The 22,292-nt window shown below is 40.4% G+C and overlaps 1 protein-coding gene across 1 annotated transcript in view; it reads left to right on the top strand.

Moving 5' to 3' along the window:
- Positions 1-293: 293 nt before the first annotated feature.
- Positions 294-22,292, top strand: part of CACNG2 (calcium voltage-gated channel auxiliary subunit gamma 2) — a 129,334-nt gene continuing 107,335 nt past the window's right edge. Inside the window, exon 1 of the mRNA XM_066594568.1 lies at positions 294-722. Within this exon, the coding sequence (XP_066450665.1) occupies positions 512-722 (211 nt within the window). The 5' untranslated portion in view covers positions 294-511. The remainder of the gene's footprint in view (positions 723-22,292) is intronic.

The raw sequence follows: 22,292 nt of genomic DNA, 5'->3' as shown, positions 1-22,292 counted from the left end.
GAAAAATAGCTGGGATTTTTTCCCCTTTTACATGGCGCAGGCTGCAGAGCAAAATAAGGAAAGCAGACCCTGCATTCCTAACCCTAGAATCCCCCCCTGCCCTGGTCCTGATGCTGAAGGTTGGTGATGAAGATACTGCATCTTTATTCCTGCTGAATACAGCTTCACAATTAGCCATCACTTATGGAAACTGAAGATCAGAATTTTAGGAAAAGGGATTAGAGAGATTAGACCATCTCTGTGTGTCAGCTCTGCTGCTTGTTTGTGTCTGTCTGCACTATTTCTTTCTATTAACCTGCATTTGGACATGATCTGATGGACAACGAGCTCTCCATCCACAAGCCTTCCAGCAGCTTTATTACTTTTGCTATTTTTCTATTAGGATACCTCATCTTTTTGGGCAAGGTCCAGCATAATTGCTAGCTAAAAAAAACCCTTCCATCTCCCCATCTGTAGCTCCTGTCAACCCCCCAAACCAGAAGACTGTTGGATGTCTATAGAATGAAGAATTATGGGTCTGTTTGATAGAGGTGTTCAGATGCTCTTAACCACTGTGGGAGCATTTGCTGCATTCAGTTTAATGACAATTGCTGTGGGCACAGACTACTGGTTATACTCTAGAGGGGTCTGCAAGAGCAAATCTATAAGTGAAAATGAAACCAGCAAAAAGAATGAAGAAGTCATGACCCATTCTGGATTGTGGAGAACATGTTGCCTTGAAGGTATTTTGGTGACTGGATAAGACCCTTTTCCTATCTTACATTTTCACCCTCCTCTTCTGCTCTCCTGTTCCCCTCCCTCTCTCCTGAATCAGAAAACTACATATTCCTCCATCTTATCATTTCATTTTTTAAACAAGGGGCGGCTAGACTGAGCTAATAAACTGGAGGGGGGAGGGAGGAGGGTGATTGGGGAGAGACTGATCTACTTCCAAGCATTCATTGTGATGATGTGAATGATAGATTTTGTTAAGATGGAAGCACTGGGGCACAGAGTGTAGTAAAAGGAGTGGAGAAGACATCACTCTGGGTGCATTGTGTGTTTATGGGGAGACAAGTGCATGCTTGGCTAAGAAGCAAAGACTAGAAATGGGAAACCATATACCTGTATTGGCTAAAGCCACATATGTAATATTGATGGCATGCATTGCTGATGAAAAAAAATCAATGCAAATAGATGAAGTGCTGGAGAGGCCTAAACTGTCCATATCTGCAGGTAAATGGAGTACTGCACATTGCAGAGCCCTTGCCATGATAAACAGCTGCAATAGTTACAGCAGGGCTTCTCTATGTATATATATAAATATAAATAATATTTACATCTTTATATATAATATATATATATATATATATTTAAAATATTTATATTTATATATAAATATAGGCCCTCATAGCACAACTAGGGTTAACTTACTTTCTATCTCGTCCATTCCATAGATAGTGACTTCAATATTCATTTGCATGTTGCAATATTCCATTATGCCATATATCTGCACATTGCAACCTTATATCATTTCCTGGTTATTCTAATTATCAAGTTTTCAAGAGGCCTAAGACTACTCCTTATTCTTTATCTTGTACCCTCTATGACTATATGTGTTGCTGATGATCAGTGGTAGACTGCAACCCACAGCTGCCCCTTAGCTGCCCCTCCTTCTGCCATGTGCCATGCCAGAAAGCCCTGCAGTACACTGTTGTGTGACTGAAAGGGTTAAACATAACCCACTTGAAGGGGGAAGAGGACTTGTGTGTGTCAGGCGGAGCGAGGTAACTGTATGATTAGTACAGTGGTACACAGACCACCCACCCCCCTCCCCCACAGTCCCCTCTTCAATCACTGCAGGTCAGCAATCCAGCCTTACCCACACACATTATTCACATATGTACAAACACACAGGCTCAGTCATACATACACTCTGCCTGAGGCACAGCAGACGTGTGTGTAAGATAATCAGATAATTCAATATATAGCGCACGCACTATTGCAATGCAACCTATTAAATGCACACACACTGGGTTTCTGAACAGAATCCGAACAATTACATAATTAGATAATTAGACCTTTTAACATGCTGCTGGGGCCATTTGTATGTCATTGTGTGTGCACAAGTGTGAGTGTCTATTGACTGCTACCCCTGACTGCTTTCTGAACAGATTGCCACCACACATGTCCATGCACATATACTGAGATATACACACTACAAGGAGTATGCCAAGCACATACACACCATATGCAGGGTCCAGACCTTGTATAGTTGCATACACAAAATGTAGGCGCATATGTTCACACAGGCTTTGAAAACAACATACCACTTACACCTCCCACACATATAGTCATTTCACACACCACAGAGTCAATTATGATCTCGACCAAACTTAATAACTATGCCAGGCCTCAAATCTCCAACGATAGGAAACATTTGACATATGATGAAATCTAATATCTTTATTATCAGACATAAGGCCTTAATCAAGTAACTACATCCATTCAAGTCAATGGCCCAGCACACAGCTTCAACGCAATGGAGGCACTGGCACAAAAGTTTTATTATACGTATAATGGCTTAGCATGACACATATAGGGACGCCATTAATGAATTACGCCTAATAACACTTCATGACCTAAGCAGACCAATGGAAAGAGGAAACCATGTTCACAATCTCCGTGTAACTTAAAGTACATGTAAGTTGTAGAGTGTAACCATCATTATACATCGACGCATAGAGGAGCAGAACATTTCACTCATTGCAAACCCTCATTTAATGTGCAAGTATTGTGGCGGCAGTACATGTGTACAGATTGGCCATATGCTTTTATTTATGCTCAAATTCATTGGTAGATTAGTTATTCTAAAGCATAAAACAAGAGATGAATAATTATAAAAATGGTAAACGACATCCTAAAAAGGCCATATATAAAATGTCTACAATATGCAGTAAGGAAACAATGTATCCTTCCAACTGGCATACATATATGTTCTGCTATTCCAAGACCTATCAATTGGTTCATGACGCTACAATCAGGTTATTATATATTGCACACTTGTGTCATTTCACCTACACAAGGCAGGCACACATAGGCTCCAGCCCGGGCTGTTAGCCTGTGGGACATTTTGGCCCTTCCTCCTCTGGAGCTGGGCTGTGATGGGACATGCTCTGAATTGCTAAGTGTCTCCATTGAGCGATGAGAACAGTTTGACGCATTAAACACGCATAGCGCATCCGCTGAGCCTCTCCTCAGCCAAGCCTGCCTCTTAACATAATCTGCAGAGGAACATTGCACTGAATAGAATATGCCGTCCCTCCCCAGCCAGGAGAAAATCAATAGCTATGAATTCACCCTGATAGATCTCAGCCCCCCTCCCTTCCCCTCGCTCCACCGCTGCCACCGTCCACAACACCTCATTCCCACCTCCCCTCCTTCCAGGAAACCTTTTTCAATTGATGCTCCTATTTATTATGTGTCCCCAAAGTGGCTTAGTGGTTACAATTAAACATTTATAAGATACTTGTAAGAATTTTGTTTAAGCAGCTGGCTGTCCCTTTCATTAACCTTTGAGTAGCCAATGTTGGCTTAGATGATTTCGGGAGAATGGAAGGGGTTACATCATTTTGGAAGAGTAGACCAGAGGAGGCAGAGGGAATGGTAGGATATGCTGTTCAGGTTAAGGTTTTTTTTTTTGCAATTGCATTTGGTAATTGAATGCAAATATGGATTTGGGGTAGTACATGGTTAATAGAGTGCAGGTGTCTACATTTTAGGAGATGAGTAGTGGAGGGGAGAGGAGCCATGCGCAAAATTCAGTTTAACTGGCTGGTTAATAGGGGATTGTCTAATTTTCAAAGACTGCACAGGGTGTGTGAGAGAGAGCGAGGAAAGAGGAGGGTGAAGGAAAGGGGGGGAGGGGGAAGCAGAAAGGGTGGGTGTGAGACAGGGGGAGGAAAAGAAGAGGGAAAACAGGAGAAGAAGAAGACCTTTGGAGAGTGGGAGGACCAATGCAGGAGAAACGGGGAGGAAGAAGAAGAAAGAGGAGAGACTAAACAGGGTCCCCAATTTTGTGTCTCACATCTACATTTCCTGACCCTTCTATGGTCTTTACTCTTACAGCCTCACTTGTAAAAGTCATCCTTGGTCTTAGACCTTCATATTATAGTAAGGTCATTGCTCTCAGGATCATGAGCTATGATGTAGTTATGCAATTGTTATGGACTGCGAAAATGTTTATTTCGGAATATGGTTCATCTCATAATAGCCCCTCGTCTTATAAAAGCTATTAAGCTTAGTTGGCGGAATAATACAAGACCCGAAATCAATGGTTAAACAGGTATTCTTCTTAAACTAAATACCCCGTTATAATGGGCCTATATAGTGACTATACAGCAAACATTATACGGTAGCTATAAGTAGGCTTCATATGAGGTGATATAATACCAATAATCTAATTTTTCACTTACATCCTGCCTATGGAAGAAGTTTAATAATGTGATATTGGTAGTGCCATAAGTCCGGTCCCACAGTAACAGGATAAGAATAAGAGGTGATTATGAGAGATTTAGATCACTGACAGAGTAGAGCACATTAGCAATTATTTACAGATGCTGAGATGTAAGGCAGTGAAATTTCATTGAGGGCTTTGAAGGTCAAAGACAGAGCTTTGTATTTAATTCTTCAAGAGATAAGATGCCAGGGTGGCTATTTGCATCATTTTAGTAGCTGTTGTTTAAATGAGCCGACTGCCAGTGTTTTAGATTAATTGCAATGGGGATAATCAATTGTAGGAGCAATCAAGGGAGGATACGATGAGTGGATTAAAATGTTGATTTCATTTCATACGCACAACGGACAAATTGCCTAGATTCTGCCAGTGGAAATCTGAAGACTAAAGGTGATCATTAAACATGTAAAGGTCACCTCTAGGCATCAGTCCTGAAACGTGGACAGAATAAAGAGGTAATATCCTTAGGTTGTTCATTGTAGTTTATTGGTCATAAACTTATCACAAGGGTAAGACACTGGAGAGAAATGCTTCATTGATCTTATCTTCTGTGCACCAAAGGGACCAGCAATGGAGCCGCTATAAGCTGATTTGCATTTTATTCTTCTTAACCTAATTTTTTTAGGCCACCTTTCTACCATCATAAGTTTTCATAGATGTAAATCCTACTGCTTCCCATATCCATAAGATAAATACCTAGGCATCAGATATAATTGGATCACATCTAAGTACCTAAATGTGTATTACGTGGAGTGAAAAATGAGCCTTAGCTCAGACCTTTGAGGCATTTTCACTTATGCAAGTGTGATCACTGCTGGTCCCTTACATCAGAGGTCTGGAAGAGCCTAGAATTTTAAAGCAGAGATTGGATGTAGCTGAGCAACGTCGGTAATTTTCTTCTTAAACCACTTAGGTAGATGTTTTGTGGGCTTGTATGCATAAAACCAGCAAGTTTGGAAATTATATAAATCGTATTTATTAAGTTAACTGCAAGAAAACTTGAGAATATTGGTACTTTTCGAAAGAAAGATAACAGTCAACTGGTAGGTTTGTGGTAGAGGTGATGTGAGCTATCATTAATCTCCGAGGTACATACATGCAGGCAACACTACACTTCATATTCAACAGCCTCTATCTCCTGTTAGAGAATTGGGATATAATATAAGGGTCCCTATCTATTAAAAAGAATGAAAAAATCTCTAAATACTGTCTATCGCCCTGTCACATCCGGTGTATCTGTGCACTACTCCTACAGGCCAATGATGTCTATGACTGCCTTGTCATGCTGGCAGACAAATCCTCCATTGATAAGAAGTGGTCACGAGATGTCCCAGCAGTGGATCTTTGCCGTGATCAGCTCACCATTGTGGGACCTGTTGTAAAAAGGTTTCCAAGCTTCTTTAATTTCCGTACAATCAATGTCTCAAGGCTTTCATTGTAAAAAAAAAAAAAAACAAAAAAAAAACAAATACAACCCAGTACTGCTATCATTATGGTTTTTAACAGCTAAACCCCCAATGTATGAGATCACTCTATTTTTTCTCAAGCTGATGAGCTGCATCTTTGGTTTTTAGTGCCAGTTAATGCCTTTGTAAAATGATCATGCAATAGGCCAATGAAGGTTATCTGCTGTTATCTCCTTATCTGCAAGGCCAATGATCAGATGAATTTCAAGTCTGCTGCTTGTGTTGAGAATCTTGAGACTTGATCTTTTGATATCTTGAATCGTGGGATGTGATTGCCCACTGATGGATTAATAAGTATATTTTGCATTTATTTGAGTGCTGGGTTCTCTCTCTTCCAATGTGTTAAGAATCTTCATATTAGGCAGCTTTTTATGGTTATTTTTTGTCTTTTTGGTAGCATTAGTATTTAGTAATGTCACAATTTATAAGCTGCTATCTGACGTATTCACTCACTGCCAGCACTAGCATGCATTATTTTAATCGCATTTATAACAATATATTATATAAACCAATGAACCCATTTTATATGTATGTATATGCAATATGTGCTAAAAAATTGAGCACAATCCAAAAACTACAGTTTTTACACTAATACCACACACAACAAACAAAAAATGTGTTTTACCTTTTGGGTAACACATTTTGAAGCATAACACAATTGAGTGCTGCAAAAATCTTAACAACACAAAAATAGAGCATCCACACAGTTTGCTGTTCCATATAAGGTCATTTCACACTCAGGTTTTGTGGAAAAAAGCTGCCGTCTTTGGGGCAGTTTTTTGAGCCACAGGTACAAGTTTATTCAAGAGGTATGGAAACTATAAAGAAAGGACTTATACTTCTCCTTCCTGCTGGATCCACTTGTAGCTTTGGCTAAAAAACTTCATGTTATGGCTTTTTAAAAAAATATCAAAAAAAGTCAAACTTGTGTCAACCCACCCTAAAAGCGCAGATGTGGAGAAAAGAAGTAAATGTGGCTTTTGAGTGTAGTAGAGGCTATCTTTCAGCCCAAACTTCTAGGGTCCTTTTAGAAGAGACAGTTTTCCCAGCGATTATCATCAGTGAATAGAGATTAAATATGGCCACCTGCCCCCATTTACAGTAAACAGGCAGTCTTCGTAAATGAACAACTGCCTGTTTACAAAGGCCAACCGTCCTTTGATTTTTTATGCCTGCAGAAACTAAATCACGAATCATAAGCAAACTAATTATCACCAGTCGTCCAGTCGCTGGCAGCATTTACACCAAACAATTATTACTCAGTTTTGCAGTGAAAAACTGAATGATAATCGTTCCATATAAAAGGGCCCTTATAGAGATCTTCAGATCTGTATCATGGTTCGCTCCATTTGGGATTCTCTAAAAATTGGCAAAGAAAATATTTATGCAAAGAACAGAAAGGCTATGGCGACATTATGTTCATTGAGCGGTCAAGATTGGTATGATGAGCCTTCCGGATTCTTGCCTTGCATGATCTAATAAAGCAAGACTTTGGGGCAAGACCATAAACTTGCATTTTCCAAGGTACACTCTAATAGCTTCATTATTTGGAAATTATTTAATCTAAGCAATAGTCAGTAGGGGTTTTATACCTTTAATCACACCCTACCATGCAAATCCTGTCTGTAAGTTTATGCATTGTTACAAAAAGGCTCCCATAAGCTGTAGATGTGCATTATAGTATTGCAGGTTTCCTGAGTAGGCAGGGTTTTCCTTGTGTGATGTAATGATGCTGTGAGCTCTGAGCCAACCAGATGTCTCCCTATGAGGCCTACACTTCCCTTCATGATGTTTCCCTGCAGCCGCATCTCCCTCCTCCCCGTCTTCTATTCACTAAACTGATTTTTTGGTAGAGACTGAAGAGGTTTGTGAACATTTGCTGCCTGCAGGCCCCAAAAGGGAGACAACCGGTTGCTGTGACCTACCTGTGATATGTTACAAAGTTTCATATATTCACTTATTTAAAAAGAAAAGTTGTAAGGATAAGTATGCTATAAGATATTTGAATCCTGGTAAAACTCGTCCTTTGCAGTGTTATTTATAAGCCAAGTAGCCCCTAATCATGGTTATTTCAGCCAAGTCCCCTCAATACTCCAATCAGTTGTTATTTTGTACTAAATTTCCAACATATTACACTCCGCAGCAGCTATTAGTTCTGTGCCGCTTCACTTAATACCTCATGCCAATGCGTTGATTAATGATTAAAGTCTTGGTGTTGGGGGTTCGTGCCTTCTTGCTTCACACAGTTGGCCACATCATTGGTGCAGGTTCACAGAGTGGTTGAGAGCATTTGCAGGTGCCATCATGTCTCCATGATTTAACTAACCCCAGTGGTTTTATGAATGAAACACTCACCTTGACACCAAAACAAAGCCAATGATATTGTCTCCATCACAGTAACATCTACTGGGCCTTCATTATAGAGCATGCATTACAGAGCTATAGTGTCTCCAAAACAGATCTGAGAGAAGAGAAGGGTGTAGTGACTCCTATTTGGGATGCAAACTTAATATACAGATTAGTTTTTTGTAGAATAGTTAGTTAATAGTTAATAACCGTCACCAGGTAATGGGGCATAGAAATGCTTCATTTAAAAAGGAGAAAATGATGGACTGTAGGCGCAACCCTTATAATGTAAAGCACATAAAAGCAAAGGGATTAACCCAATTTCATTAATGAAATTATAGTGAGCACAAATTACGCGTTTCGGGGACGCAGTCCCTTCTTCAGAAATGGCTGGAAAGAAATACCAATAAAACAGAAAGTAGAAGGTAGGAAGAAATTCTACTTTATGTTTTATTAGTATTTATTATTAGTATTTATTTCCGGCCATTTCTGAAGAAGGGACTGCGTCCCCGAAACGTGTAATTTGTGTTGTCTATCATTTCATTAATAGAAAAGAAATTGGGTTAATCCCTGTGCTTTTATGCGCGGTACATTACAAGGGTTGCACCCACAGTCCATCATTGTCTTCTTTTTCCTTAAACAGATCTGGCATAGAATTCTAGAATGGTAGAGTTGGAAGGGACCTCCAGAGTCATCTGGTCCAACCCCCTGCTCAGTGCAAGATTCCATAGAAGAATGGACCAAAGGCTGGGTTCACAGTTCTGTTTAAAATTTCAGTTCTTCTACTCCACAATGGAACAGAAGAATAAAAAATTGGTATGCTGGATGCGTCAAATAAACCAAACCAATACACCTGACGGAACCCATTGACTAGAATTGGTTCTGTCCAGTTGCCATCATTTTACCAAGAATAAAATAGCACAGCATGTTGCGCTTTTTTTCCCATCATATATGACCACACCATGATGGAAAGCCCTAATGGGAATGTGAACAGAGCCTAAGGATGCAGACTGCAACAGTGTCTTCAGTTTGTTTTCCAGGTCCTGCAGTACTTACTGCTGAAACTGCAAGGCTTCTTTGAAGGATATAGTGCTGGTGTAGGTGTATGCTCATCTGGAAGGAAGGATTTGTGTTTGGTTGCACTATAGGAGATTGAAAATTCAAGGGTTAAATGGACAAATAACGTAAAGCACACTTAAAAATAATGCGCTTACAACAAAACAAAATCTAGCATTAAGCAAAAACTAGCCTGTGTCTAAGGCCTGTAAATGCTGAGAGCTAACTTTCCCCCTACACACGGCATATGGTAAATATTTCCCTATCATAATCATATGATGTTACATAAATATAATATATATACATACATATGCACTATATATATATATATATATATATATAGCTAAATACCTGTGATATGATTACTGATGTGGATGTAAAGAGCATTGCCATAAGATATCATACAGGGAATTTGTAACCAATTTGACTAGATTTTGTATCCGTTGAAGAACATAATCCCGTGCCAATATGTTCCTTTAAGGCCAGCTGCAGTCTAGAAATGTCACTGTTGCCTTCTGGTGTATTCACTTTAGTTCAAACATAATGAAATCATGTAAAACATAAGTTGTTCATTCTTAATTATTAAAATGACTGATATATTAATTACTACTTTAATAAGTCAACCAAGTGTAAGTAGATTTCCACCAGAATTTATCTTAAAGGCAGTGAAAAAGCTTTTACAAGGTGTACCTTTAACATAAACAACCAGAACCAAATATTAGTGGTTTTACCTTTTAACATAGAGTTATTTAATACAAAATAGACACACGAAGCTGATGTAGGCGGTATTTATATAGCCGAGAAAATTGCGCGAGTTTTGTGTGTTTGTGCAACCGTGTACTGGACGAGATGCACCCAGACATATAAATACGGCCTTATAGTCATGGAACTACACAGATCTACACAGGAGCGGTAGACAGAAGCCAAAACTATTTGTAGAGTTGCTTCATTTATTTTTATTTAAGGTTTTGTTCACATTTGCGTTTAACCGTTTCATTTTCCTGTTTCGTCACAAGAACAGAAAAATGAAATGACAGCTGGGAAGACGAATGTCACTAAATAAACCCCTTCGACTATAATGGGGTCCGTTGGGCTTCTGCCATGCCCCCTGATAGCATCCGACACAGATATGCACTTCCCGCTTAAAGGGGTTGAACCAAGATGAACTTTTATCACCTATCCACAGTAGTGAGCCCCCCACTGACCCCGAGAACGGTATTCCTGTGTCCCCCTCTTTTGTCACTGTGGGCTCACTTCACCCAAAAGCGGTGACATCAGATTGAATGGAGCGATGGTTGCACATACGCAGCGCCGCTCTATTCCTTTTAATGGGGTTGACAGAAATAGCTGAGTACAAGCACTCAGCTATCTCTGCCGTCCCACTGAAAATGAATGGAGTGGCACCCTGCTCCATTCAATCTCCTCCTCACTCTAGAGGATCCAGCATGCGGGCAGTGAAGACAACGGGGAACACAGGATCCCCCTTCTTGGAATCAGTGGGAGTCTAAGTGGTGAGACCCCAACCTATCATAATTTTATCACCTATCCTGTGGATAGGTAATAAAAGTTAATCTTGGTACAGCCCTTTAACTCACATTTTCCCATTTTTCAAACACCTGTTTTCTATTGTAGTGTTTTCTCTACCTCACTAGGATCAATATTTCCGGTGCTTGAAGTCTTCTGCCTAAACGAGCACTTGCGAACAATGGGCCATGCACCACAGCACTGAGCGTGATGATGAACTTATGATCACACTACATTTTGTGTGTTGAGATAAATGTATTTTTAATTATGCCACAAACTTGGAAACATTTGTCTACAGACTTTCAATGTAAGAAAGAATGCATACCTAATAGAGATGAGCGAACACGTTCGGCTCCGCCCCTTTTTCGCCCGAACACCGAACTTTGCGAACACTTCAGTGTTCGGGCGAAAAAGTTCGGGGGCCGCCGTGGCAGCGCGGGGGGGGTGCGGCGGGGAGTGGGGGGGAGAGGGAGAGAGAGAGGGCTCCCCCCTGTTCCCCGCTACTGCCGCCCGCGCCGCCGCGCATCTCCCCGCCCCCCGGCGGCACCCGGACACTTACGCGCGAACACTGCAGTGTTCGGCAAAGCCGGTGTCCGGGTGCGGATGTGTCCGTAACGGACACGTTCGCTCATCCCTAATACCTAAACATACTGAATATTGTTTCCTTTCCTTTCTTTATTATATAGTATAGCAGCCTATGGATTTTAGCATAGCAATAGAATACACATCTCTTTTGCTTTTGATAACATAGAGGTATATACTGTACACTATGTAGGTGATGGGTATTCCAGCATGGGTGTAAGATTGGTTTGTTGAATCCTGTGTGGAACAAGCTGTGAACAAAGTTTTTAACAGTGATGACCTGTCCGTCAGTGTATAATTGGTGCGGTCTGGGAGTCAGTCGAATGCTGGATCGCATGAGCCCCTTCACCGTAGCACCTAACTCTGCGTCATCCGTTTGTGCAGCTGACCCTGGCACTGTACACTGGTTTCATTCAAACACACTGAGCATTAACAAGGCTATGGTTGATGTAAGGTGACTAGAAAATTACCGGATAGGACTTCCTTCCTGTGCTTAGAAACGTTGTTCTAATTATTATGTTTTAAGGAATCTGAAATAACCAAGCGCCAGTTGGAAAAGTCTTGGGTGGCATAATATAACCTCATGGATTATCTAAAATACCTGATATACCCCTGGGTTACAATTCAGTTCCTCAAAGGTGATTTATGAAATTCCAGCTGGGAGATGTTTGCATATTTCCCAACTTTGCATCCCCATTCATAGGACACTTTTAAGTCCCACCCTGTTCTGCTAGGGAACACCCACAATGCCTAAAGGAATGCCCATTTTTATGTAAATTTGTATAAATCCCATCCACTTTGTGAATCCTGGGAAAAACAGGACAGTTGGGAGGTATCTGTTTGCTTATATACATTTCAACCATAGATGTGAGGTACAAAGATGTGTATTATGAAATTACCCTGGGAATACTCTATATATGAACACAATTTTAATTGCCAAAGGCAAAAAATACCCATAGGTAATATCCCGTAAAATATAATATAAATACTTTATTATTCAAAACAGACAAAGACAACATCGAATGATATTGGTGGTAGCAATGAAATGTGGCCAGCAGTCATCAGTTTGTATCATGTGTGTAATTGTGCATATACACACTAAAACATAGGCCTGGATGGCCAACTTCCAAAAGCCTATGCAGAAATGAATAAGTCAGCAGCACCAAAACCCTATTAAAATCTAACTTATAGCTACCCAACCTGCTTCGCCTTGTGGTGTTCTCAAAGGGAGCAAAAAAACAGGGCTATAGTGACACTATAGGTTAGATTTTAATAGGCTTTTGGTGCTGCTGACTTAATTTCTGCATAGGCTTTTGGAAGTTGGCCATCCAGGCCTATGTTTTAGTGTGTGTATATGCACAATTACACACATGATACAAACTGATGACTGCTGGCCACATTTCATTGCTACCACCAATATCATTCGATGTTGTCTTTGTCTGTTTTGAATAATAAAGTATTTATATTATATTTTAGGGGATATTACTTATGGGTATTTTTTGCCTTTGGCAATTAGATACAAAGATATGCCTTAAAGCTACTGGCCCCTAATGCAAAATCCATACCAGAGCCCCCAACTACCATGGGCAATTTATAAGACTAGTGTCATCTTATTTGGTATACATGTTTCCACCTGGTTATGAATATGAGATGAATGTGATAACCACTACACTTCAAACCCCAGCTTCGGGAAGTTCCATGTTTCTGGCCAGTTTCTAATGTGGTATGTCCCCGGTGTGATACTTGATGTAATATACATCCTCATCTGCATCTGCCCATCCTCCTGTAGCTGTATTGAAGAAATATTAGCTGCCCAATTGATTAAACTCAAGTTAATCCAATAGATAACAGATTGAGAATGTCATTTTATGTAGTGTGCATTACTAATCGGGTAACCCTATCTAGTCTATTCTCTCTGGCATAAACAACCTTGCACCCACTACCAGACATGATCATAATATTTTATTGCAGTTTTTATTATACTAACCATCAGTAAAATATATCTGTGAAAATAATGCACAGTTGGCAACTATGTATCGGGAGGATTTATATGAGACAATTATGGTTATTGACGTACAGGATATGTCGTATAGAATGATCTTTATGGAAAAGCAGTGAAATTTATAAGCAGTTCCTTGGAGTTATAGGACATGATTAGCCGGAAAACATGACACACTTGAAGTGGTTATATGATGCACAGAGCTATAAGGAGGGACTGTAAAGAAAGGCAAGAACTTAAAGCTGCTGAGTTCTAGGTGTGTTATATACTGGGAATCTAAGACCTGTAGGGATTGTTGTTTAGTCACTTTGCTCCTCAATTGCATACTATGTATACATTCTCTTCTGGATCTTGCACCCTTTCTCTCTGTTTCTAACCCATTTTTTGCTATCATTTCCTAACACATTCAGCGCCTCTTCATAGATTAGCTCTCTGCTTCTCCTTCCAGATCCTCTCCCTGCCCTTGGTTTCAGTCTGGAGATGAATTAAGCTGGGGACTAAGGGATGGATACTTTATTAAAAAAACAAATGCTCCCTGCTGTAAAATATTAACAGAGTCTTTTACTAAACTGACCCCCTGTGTCCTTCACAGGCTCCGGATGCCTTCCTTTTCATAACCACCTGTCACATTCATACTGACATAATTAAGATGATCACTGGTCACCAAGCAGATATAGACTGGATTAAAGAAAATGTTAGTTTTCTTCTTTACATGTAAATGTGAATTCGAAGCCAGGGGGCATAAAAGCAGATAAAAAAGAAGGCGAGATTTATCGGCATCTTACTGCATTATGCTTTTTAGTTGTGACACAAACATGAATAGTAATCAGCCATAGTGTATCTAAGGTAATGTGTACGTGTGTGAATGCAAACACATATACTGGTGTTTGGGATATTTAACCCCTTAAGGACAAGCTCATTTTGGTCTTAAAGGACCAGACACTTTTTACAGATTTTACCCATGTGGTGGTTTTAGAGCTCTATTGTTTTTTTCTTCAGCTGCCAAAATTATTGTTGTTCCTTTTTTTTCCCCTGTGACATAAAGGCCTCATTTTTTAATATCTTTTTTTCACTGACTTTTTCTTAGTTGCATTAGGGGTAAAAAGCTAAAAAAAACAAAACATTAGTTTTTTTTTAAATTTATGGTTGTTTATTTTTAAAATTAGTACATTACACTAAAATGCAGTACAGGAATGGAATGGGTTTGTCATTTTGTTTCAGACATTTTGATTAGAGATAAGCGAGCGTACTCGGCTATACCCCTTTTTCGCCCGAGCGCCGCGATTTTCGAGTACTTCCGTACTTGGGTAAAAAGATTCGGGGGGCGCCGTGGGTGAGTGGGGGATTGCAGCGGGGAGTGGAGGGGAGAGGGAGAGAGGGCTCCCCCCTGTTCCCCGCTGCTACCCCCAGCTCCACTACGCCGCCCCCCGGCACCCCCCGAATCTTTTCACCCAAGTACGGAAGTACTTGAAAATCATGGTGCTCGATCGAGTAATTACTAGAAACGAGTATATTCGCTCATCTCTAATTTTGATATATAATTTTATGGTCTTGGATTACAGAGGGCATATGGCGACAGTTGTGGTTGGCGGCGGATCATTTTATATATATATATATATATATAATTTTTTTTTATTCTTTTTTTTTTACTTATTTTTGTAACTATTTTTTAACATCTATGCCCATATAAGACCTCTGAGTTTCACTCTTCACTAAACTCTTCACTACATAGAACTCATTGAGAGCTATGTAGCCTGCAGGAGAGAAGGTAGAAGTGGCTAAAAAACACATTTTGCCTTCTCCTCAGGGTCCTCTGCTGTGACTAACAGTCCGGGACCCAACTTGCTCCTGCTTGATTGCAGGAGCTTTAATCCTGTGTCATATTTCTGCTATCACCTGGGATTAAAGCCCAGAACCAAGCCCCATACATTTGTGTTTCTTGGTCATTAATGGGTTAAAAGGGTTGTCCATTCAGGAAAACGCCAGTCTAAATGCCATATTAGCAGCCGAAACTCGATCATTCACAGCCATTCAGTGAATGACATCACTGAATGGTTGTGATTGGTTCATTGAGCACCAACTGTGATTGGCTAGTGCTCGATCTAATCACAGCACTTACTTGCTGGAAGGGGGATTCAAAGCCCTATTTACCAGAGAGAGATGACAGCAGGGAGGATTACAGAGCAGCCTGCTGCGCCACTGGGGATATTATAACGGGGGACACAGATGCCGGCTGCGAGGTGAGTATGCGCCCCCCCCCCTTACCCCCTCTAAAAAAAATAAGACACTGTGCCTCTTTTGGGGCAAAATTTAATATAAGACAGTGTCTTATTTTCAAGGAAACACGATAGCACCCTCTGTAGCCCATTCTGATACTGCCCTACTATACTAGGCTCGTATAAGTAAAGTTTCCTAATGTTTAGTGAAGAGTATAATTTGATGGTAGAACTATACTTTGAGGAACCATATTGTACGACTAGATTTTGATTTCTTCATTGTGAGACTCAGCTAAGTAGTATTTTATAGGGGTGGCATGTAAAGCATAATTGTTGATATATGAGGCTGTACCCCAAAAAAACAGGAATCTTCTTCCTGGGCGGTGTATTACTACTACAGGCTTCTATTGCTAGGTGAATGTCTGTGGAACCCTTCTGAGGTGGTATGCCAGCCACCATTCTTAGGGAAAGTTGCGTTAAGCTCCAGTGATTTATTTTTTCAACAACTTGTTCAGATTTTCACCTATTTTGTGATGGCTGATTCATACAAACAATTCTGTTTCTGTTTGGGATAAAAAGTAACAGACAAGGTTGTTATCCTACAAAAAGCTTATAAGGAAACTGCCATGAGTGAAACACAAGTTTACAAATGGTTCTCCCATTTGAAACAAAATGAAATGTCATGATGTAAGCAAACAGGTGTCTGGTTCTTCCATCATGACAATGCACCTGCCCACACAGCGCTAAGTGTTATGCAATTTTTTATGAAACACGGCATGACATCCCTGCCTCACCCCCTGTAGTCACCTGATCTCGCTCTGTGCAACTTTGTTTTATTTCCTCTAAGCAAAACATTATCTTAGAATCATAGAAATGGTAGAGTTGGAAGGGACCACCAGAGCCATCGCGCTCAATGCAGGATTCACTAAATCATTCCAGACAGATGTCTGCCCAGTCTCTGTTTTAAGACTTTCATTGAAGGAGAACTAACCACCTCCCATGGTAACCTGTTCCACTCATTAATCCATTTCAGTTTCATCCCATTGCTTCTAGTCTTTCCTTGTACAAATGAGAATAGGGCTGATCCCCCTGCACTGTGACAGCCCTTCAGATATTTGTAGACAGCTATTAAGTCTCCGATCAGCCTTCTTTTTTGCAAGCTAAACATTCCCAAATACTTTAACCGTTTCTCATAGGACATGATTTGCAGACCGCTCACCATCCTGGTAGCTCTACTCTAGTTTGTGGATGTATTTTTTTAAATTGTAGTGCCCAGAACTAGACACAGTATGCTAGATGAGGTCCGATTAAAGTACAGTATAAGGGGATAATTACTTCATGTGATCTAGACATTGTGCTTCTCTTGATACATTCCAGAATTGTGTTTCCTTTTTTTTGTTGCTGTATCACATTGTTGACTCATGTTCAGTTTATGATCTATTAGTATACCCAAGTCTTTCACATGTGCTGCTGCTCAGCCCAATTCCTCCCATTCTGTATGTGCTTTTTTATTTTTCTTGCCCAGAGTTAAGTTTGTCTAGATCTTTTTGAATCCTTTCTCTCTTCTCTAGTGTTAGCTATTCCATCTAGCTTTGTACAATGGGAGAAAATGATGCTCAGGGATCAACTCCTATATTTAACAAGATATTGTTAGATGTAAAAATGACACTTCAGTAGTGGTTTGAGGGAGGGGGGATTTTCAGCTCCTTATCCCCAACCACCCCTAAATCCAGAATAGCATTAAAGGGGTTGTCTCGCGAAATCAAGTGGGGTTATACACTTCTGTATGGCCATATTAATGCACTTTGTAATATACATCGTGCATTAAATATGAGCCATACAGAAGTTATTCACTTACCTGCTCCGTTGCTAGCGTCCCCGTCGCCATGGTTCCGTCTAATTCCGGTGTCTTCTTGCTTCTTTAGACGCGCTTGCGCAGATCCGTCTTCTCCCTTCGGCTCCGCTCGGCAGCATCGGCATTTTGGCTCCGCCCCCTTGTACGCGTCATCGCGTAGCTCCGCCCATGACGTGTGCCGGTTCCAGCCTCCTGATTGGCTGGAATCGGCACGTGACGGGGGCGGAGCTACGCGATGACGCGTACAAGGGGCGGAGCCAAAATGCCGATGCTGCCAAGCAGAGCCGAAGGGAGAAGACGGATCTGCGCAAGCGCGTCTAAAGAAGCAAGAAGACACCGGAATTAGACGGAACCATGGCGACGGGGACGCTAGCAACGGAGCAGGTAAGTGAATAACTTCTGTATGGCTCATATTTAATGCACGATGTATATTACAAAGTGCATTAATATGGCCATACAGAAGTGTATAACCCCCACTTGATTTCGCGAGACAACCCCTTTAAGCAATCAAACTACTCAATGATCCATGATCTTACAATATTGGTATGTGTTTTATTCAGGCACATCAACATGACAAGGGTACTACAATGCATTTTGGGAGATAGGGTGTCCGCTGGTTCAGCCTCCTCCTTTCTCAATCAGATTCACTAATGTTCCTGCATGAACAATGTGTGTAATAAGGAAGTACATAATGTCTGTGAATTAATTTTAGGTAGTGGGAAAACCCCTTTAAGAACAGCCAGCCATTGAATCCTTCCCACCCTCTTTTTGAGTTCATTAAAATCTTCCTTTCTGAAGTCCAACCTTGAGGTCTGAGTTTTCTCAGGTCTTCCTCCCCTTGTTATCCAGAATGCAAGGATAGCATGATCACTGCCTCCTAAGGTCCCAGCCACCCTTACTTCCTCAATCATTTCCTCCCTGTTGGGATGAATTAGGTCCAAGATAGCAGATCCCCTTGTTTTCTCTTCTACCTTTTGGAAAATAAAGTTCTCAGCAAAAGCGGATAAGAATTTGTTGGATCCATTACTTTTACCTGAGAGAGATTCCCAACAAATGTCTGGATAGGTAAAATCTCCCATAATCACTATGCTGTACTTTTTCGAGAGCTTGGCCGATGTAGAAAGAGTTCATCAATATCTTCTGCTTGTCCAGGTGGCCTATAGTAAATGCCCACAATGGTGTCCTTTCTGTTGTTCTCTCCTTGTATTCTTACTCAAATAGTTTCTACAGAACTCCCATGCTCTGAAGCTTGAATCTCTGTGGAGATTAATGTTTTCCTAACATACAACACCTCCTCCCCTTTTTTGGTCTGTTTCTTATAAATACACTGTATCCTGCAAGCCTTGTATTCCAATCATGTGTATCATTCCACCAAGTTACTGTGATGCCTATGACATCATATTTCTCTTCCTGTGTTAGGAGCTCCAATTCTCCTTGTTTATTTCCCATGCTCTGTGCATTTGTGTAAAAAAAAACATTTTAGTCTGTGATCAGTGTCTTTGCTCCTCTACTTTCCTTCTGAATTTTTTGTCCACTTCTAATAGCAAGGTTCTCAATTATATTAATTAGCTGTATATTTTTTGCCTGGCCTTTCACGTCCCTTCCCATATTGTACTAATTTAAAGCTCTCCTGATGAGTGCAGCAAGGCGCCCACTAAATATATGCTTACCTGTTTTTGCAAGGTGCAACCCGTCTCTAGCAAGCAGTCCATCATATAGGTAATTCACTCTATGGTCTAGAAATCCAAATCTTTGCTGATGGCAGCATCGACATTTGTTCACGTCTAGAACCCTGTTCCATCTTCTTATTCCATGGCCATCCACTGGGAGGATGGAGAAGACCACCTGTGCTCCTAGTTCCTTCAGCTTCCTGCTGAGGTCCTCAATGTCTCTAGAGATAGTTGCAAGGTCCTTTTTTGCAGTGTCATGAATGAGTAATTGTCTATAGAACTGAAGATATCAGACACATCTTTGATTTGTGCACCTGGAAGACAGCACACCTCTCATGAGATTATGTCAGGTCTGCAGACAGCGGCCTCTGTTCCTCTCAATAGGTAATCCCCAACATCCAGCACTCTACTTTTCTTCTTCACAACACTAATTTTTCTCCATCCAAGAGGTTTCTTAGTGCTTACTAGACTGTTCTTTGTGGGTAGAGTCATTTCTTGTTGTACTTCTTCATTGTTCTCAGGCACTGGTTCCTGAGCAGTATGGGTGCTGGCTGACTCCTGATCCTCCTGCTTCTTTGGGTCACATGCTTCCATTCCTCTGCTTCTGCGAGTACACTGAACACTTATTTTATTTCAACATTTTGAAGAGTTAGTTCTACTCTATCAAAAAAAAGAATCCTCACCCTGAATACTTTGCACCTTTTTCTCCAATAGAGACACAAGCTTGCATTTTTGGCAGGTTGTTTGGCTTTTCCTGTAGTAGGTTTGTAGACATATAACATATGTTGCAGCTCACCATATGGCTACTCTCTTCTTCCAAATAGTCAATTGATGTGCACTTCTAAAAGGGTGTGCAATCTGACAATGTCCTCCAAGCAGCTAGACTCGGCTAAACCCAGTGATCATTACGCTCATGGTGACTTTTCACTTTTCCTAAAATGCATCAGGAATATGCAAATTACCTTCCTGGAGATCCAATCCATGGTCTGGTGATGATGTTGAAGAAGTGATATTGAAGAGGTGAAACAAAAAATGGCACAAGTACTAAAAGACATGAATAATGGCGAATTTAAAAAATGCTTTGAGCTGTGGAAAAAAAGTTTGGACAAATATATTGTGAGAAGAGAAGAGAACTTTGAAGGAGACTGAAGTTTCAAACTCCAAAGATTAATAATGATAATAGCATTTATACACACTGTACAACATGTATGAACAGTATTGATTGTTTCTATCATTACATTGTAGTATGGAAATGGCTGGCTTGTCATTTATTCACCATACATGCAATAGTTGCAAAGGTGTAATTACTCATCTTAGTATTGTAAATTCAATTATTGCTAGTCAACAGTATAGGAAAATTGCATCATGTAAATGTAGAGACTTGACTGATGTGACGCACGCTTAGGCATCAGTTCACTGTATCTGTAGCCGATTCTTAATATGTTACTATTGACAGTCTATACTAAGTGTGTCAGTTGTTGTTAACCAATGCAGTACCGGAGAGAATGCCAAGCAGCCATCATTCCTATAACACTGTCACACGGGAGGTTTGATCCAGAGAGAAAAAGCTACATTTAACAAGTCAAGGATCTCAGGAGTGTAGGAGAGAGGAGGTGTTGCGATATAGTGGTTAAGGTGTTAATGTTCATTACTCAAATGTGTGGGTTTAATTCCTGAGGGTATCATTCCTGGTGATCTCAGATAAACCTCACTCCTTCGCTTCTCCGAGTCCTTCGAGAGTGTTTATTATGATGTAACTTCAGGTTTATGCCTTAATAAGAAAGATGGCTGCAGGCTTGTCTACCGATTTCTGTAAAGGCAGGTGCACCAATATTGGGGATACAAAGCCACAACTTCACATGTCAATATGGAGATTCTCATAAAATATTTTAAATGCAGGACTTTTGACCATGTTTCTATAGTCTACATGGCTAAAAGTAGGTGAACATCAAAACCTCACATGCATATGTGCTCAATGGGAACACTTCATTCTAAAATTATGGGCACTAATATAAAGCTGGTTCTACTTTACATATCAATGAGTCTGCTCTTGCCTTTCAAGGCTTTCAAAAGATTAACTAGGCTGGGCTCTAATGTTGGGCACTAAGGCTTGGCAATCTACTTTCAGTACTCCTATATGGGCTTTTCATGCTCCTTTTTGCAGTGGGTGAGGGCGACATTGCTGAACCTACCACAGCCATTTGCTGGCACTGCTGACCCTCCTATAAGGAGGCCTGGGTCAGAAGATGTAACTAGCGGGACAGGAGCCGCAGATGACCTGCTTGCTCTACATTAACCAATTAGATTGGAAATGTATTACCTATATTTTTTACTAATTAAAACCAGATTGTGAAACATTTTCAATTGTTCTGATCTGTTCATATTTTCTGACTGTAGATTTTTCTATTCTATTGTCTGTACATGACTATGGGGGTGACTATCCTGCCTGAGCTGCAGTTAACAGCATTTAGAGATATGCTTTACTGCAGTCTCATGCCATAGGTCAGGACAGGAGGTCATTATAGATTGAGAGGGGAGGAGGTGAGCTGTGACCATCACCTATTGTGAATGGAGGATCCAGTTATCTTTATAGAGGTGTTATCTTATAGTGTAATTCTGCCTGTAATGATAATGAGATGACTGCTGAAAACTTTTCTCTACAGAACAGGAAATCTCAGCCTAATATTAGGCTTAGTGGTCAGTGTGAAAACTGCAGGATTTTTTTACATGTCAATCATGATATTAAAAATGAAAAAAAAATATGTTTAAGATAAAAATGTATATTTTATACAATAAATCATTTTTCCGATAGCACATTCCCTTTATGCTTCAATTTGAAGCACAGTTGGTATTGCTAAATAGCTTCAAATTTGGTTATTTATGCTTTAAAGAGGTATTCTATCCATTAACATTTAACACCTATCCACCGGGGGATACAGTTACGTGAGAGTTCTCAGTTGTTTCGGTACCTCCCATAGAGATGTACAGGGCAGCAGCCACTACTTCATTCAAGTTCTACTCCCCGCATAAAAATTGGTGGGGTTCAGCATTGGTCATTTCTTCCATGAATAACTAATAAATGT

The sequence above is a fragment of the Eleutherodactylus coqui genome, chromosome 3, assembly GCF_035609145.1.
Source record: "Eleutherodactylus coqui strain aEleCoq1 chromosome 3, aEleCoq1.hap1, whole genome shotgun sequence".
In the NCBI taxonomy this organism is placed as follows: domain Eukaryota; kingdom Metazoa; phylum Chordata; class Amphibia; order Anura; family Eleutherodactylidae; genus Eleutherodactylus; species Eleutherodactylus coqui.
This window is presented reverse-complemented; position numbering and strand designations above follow the sequence as displayed.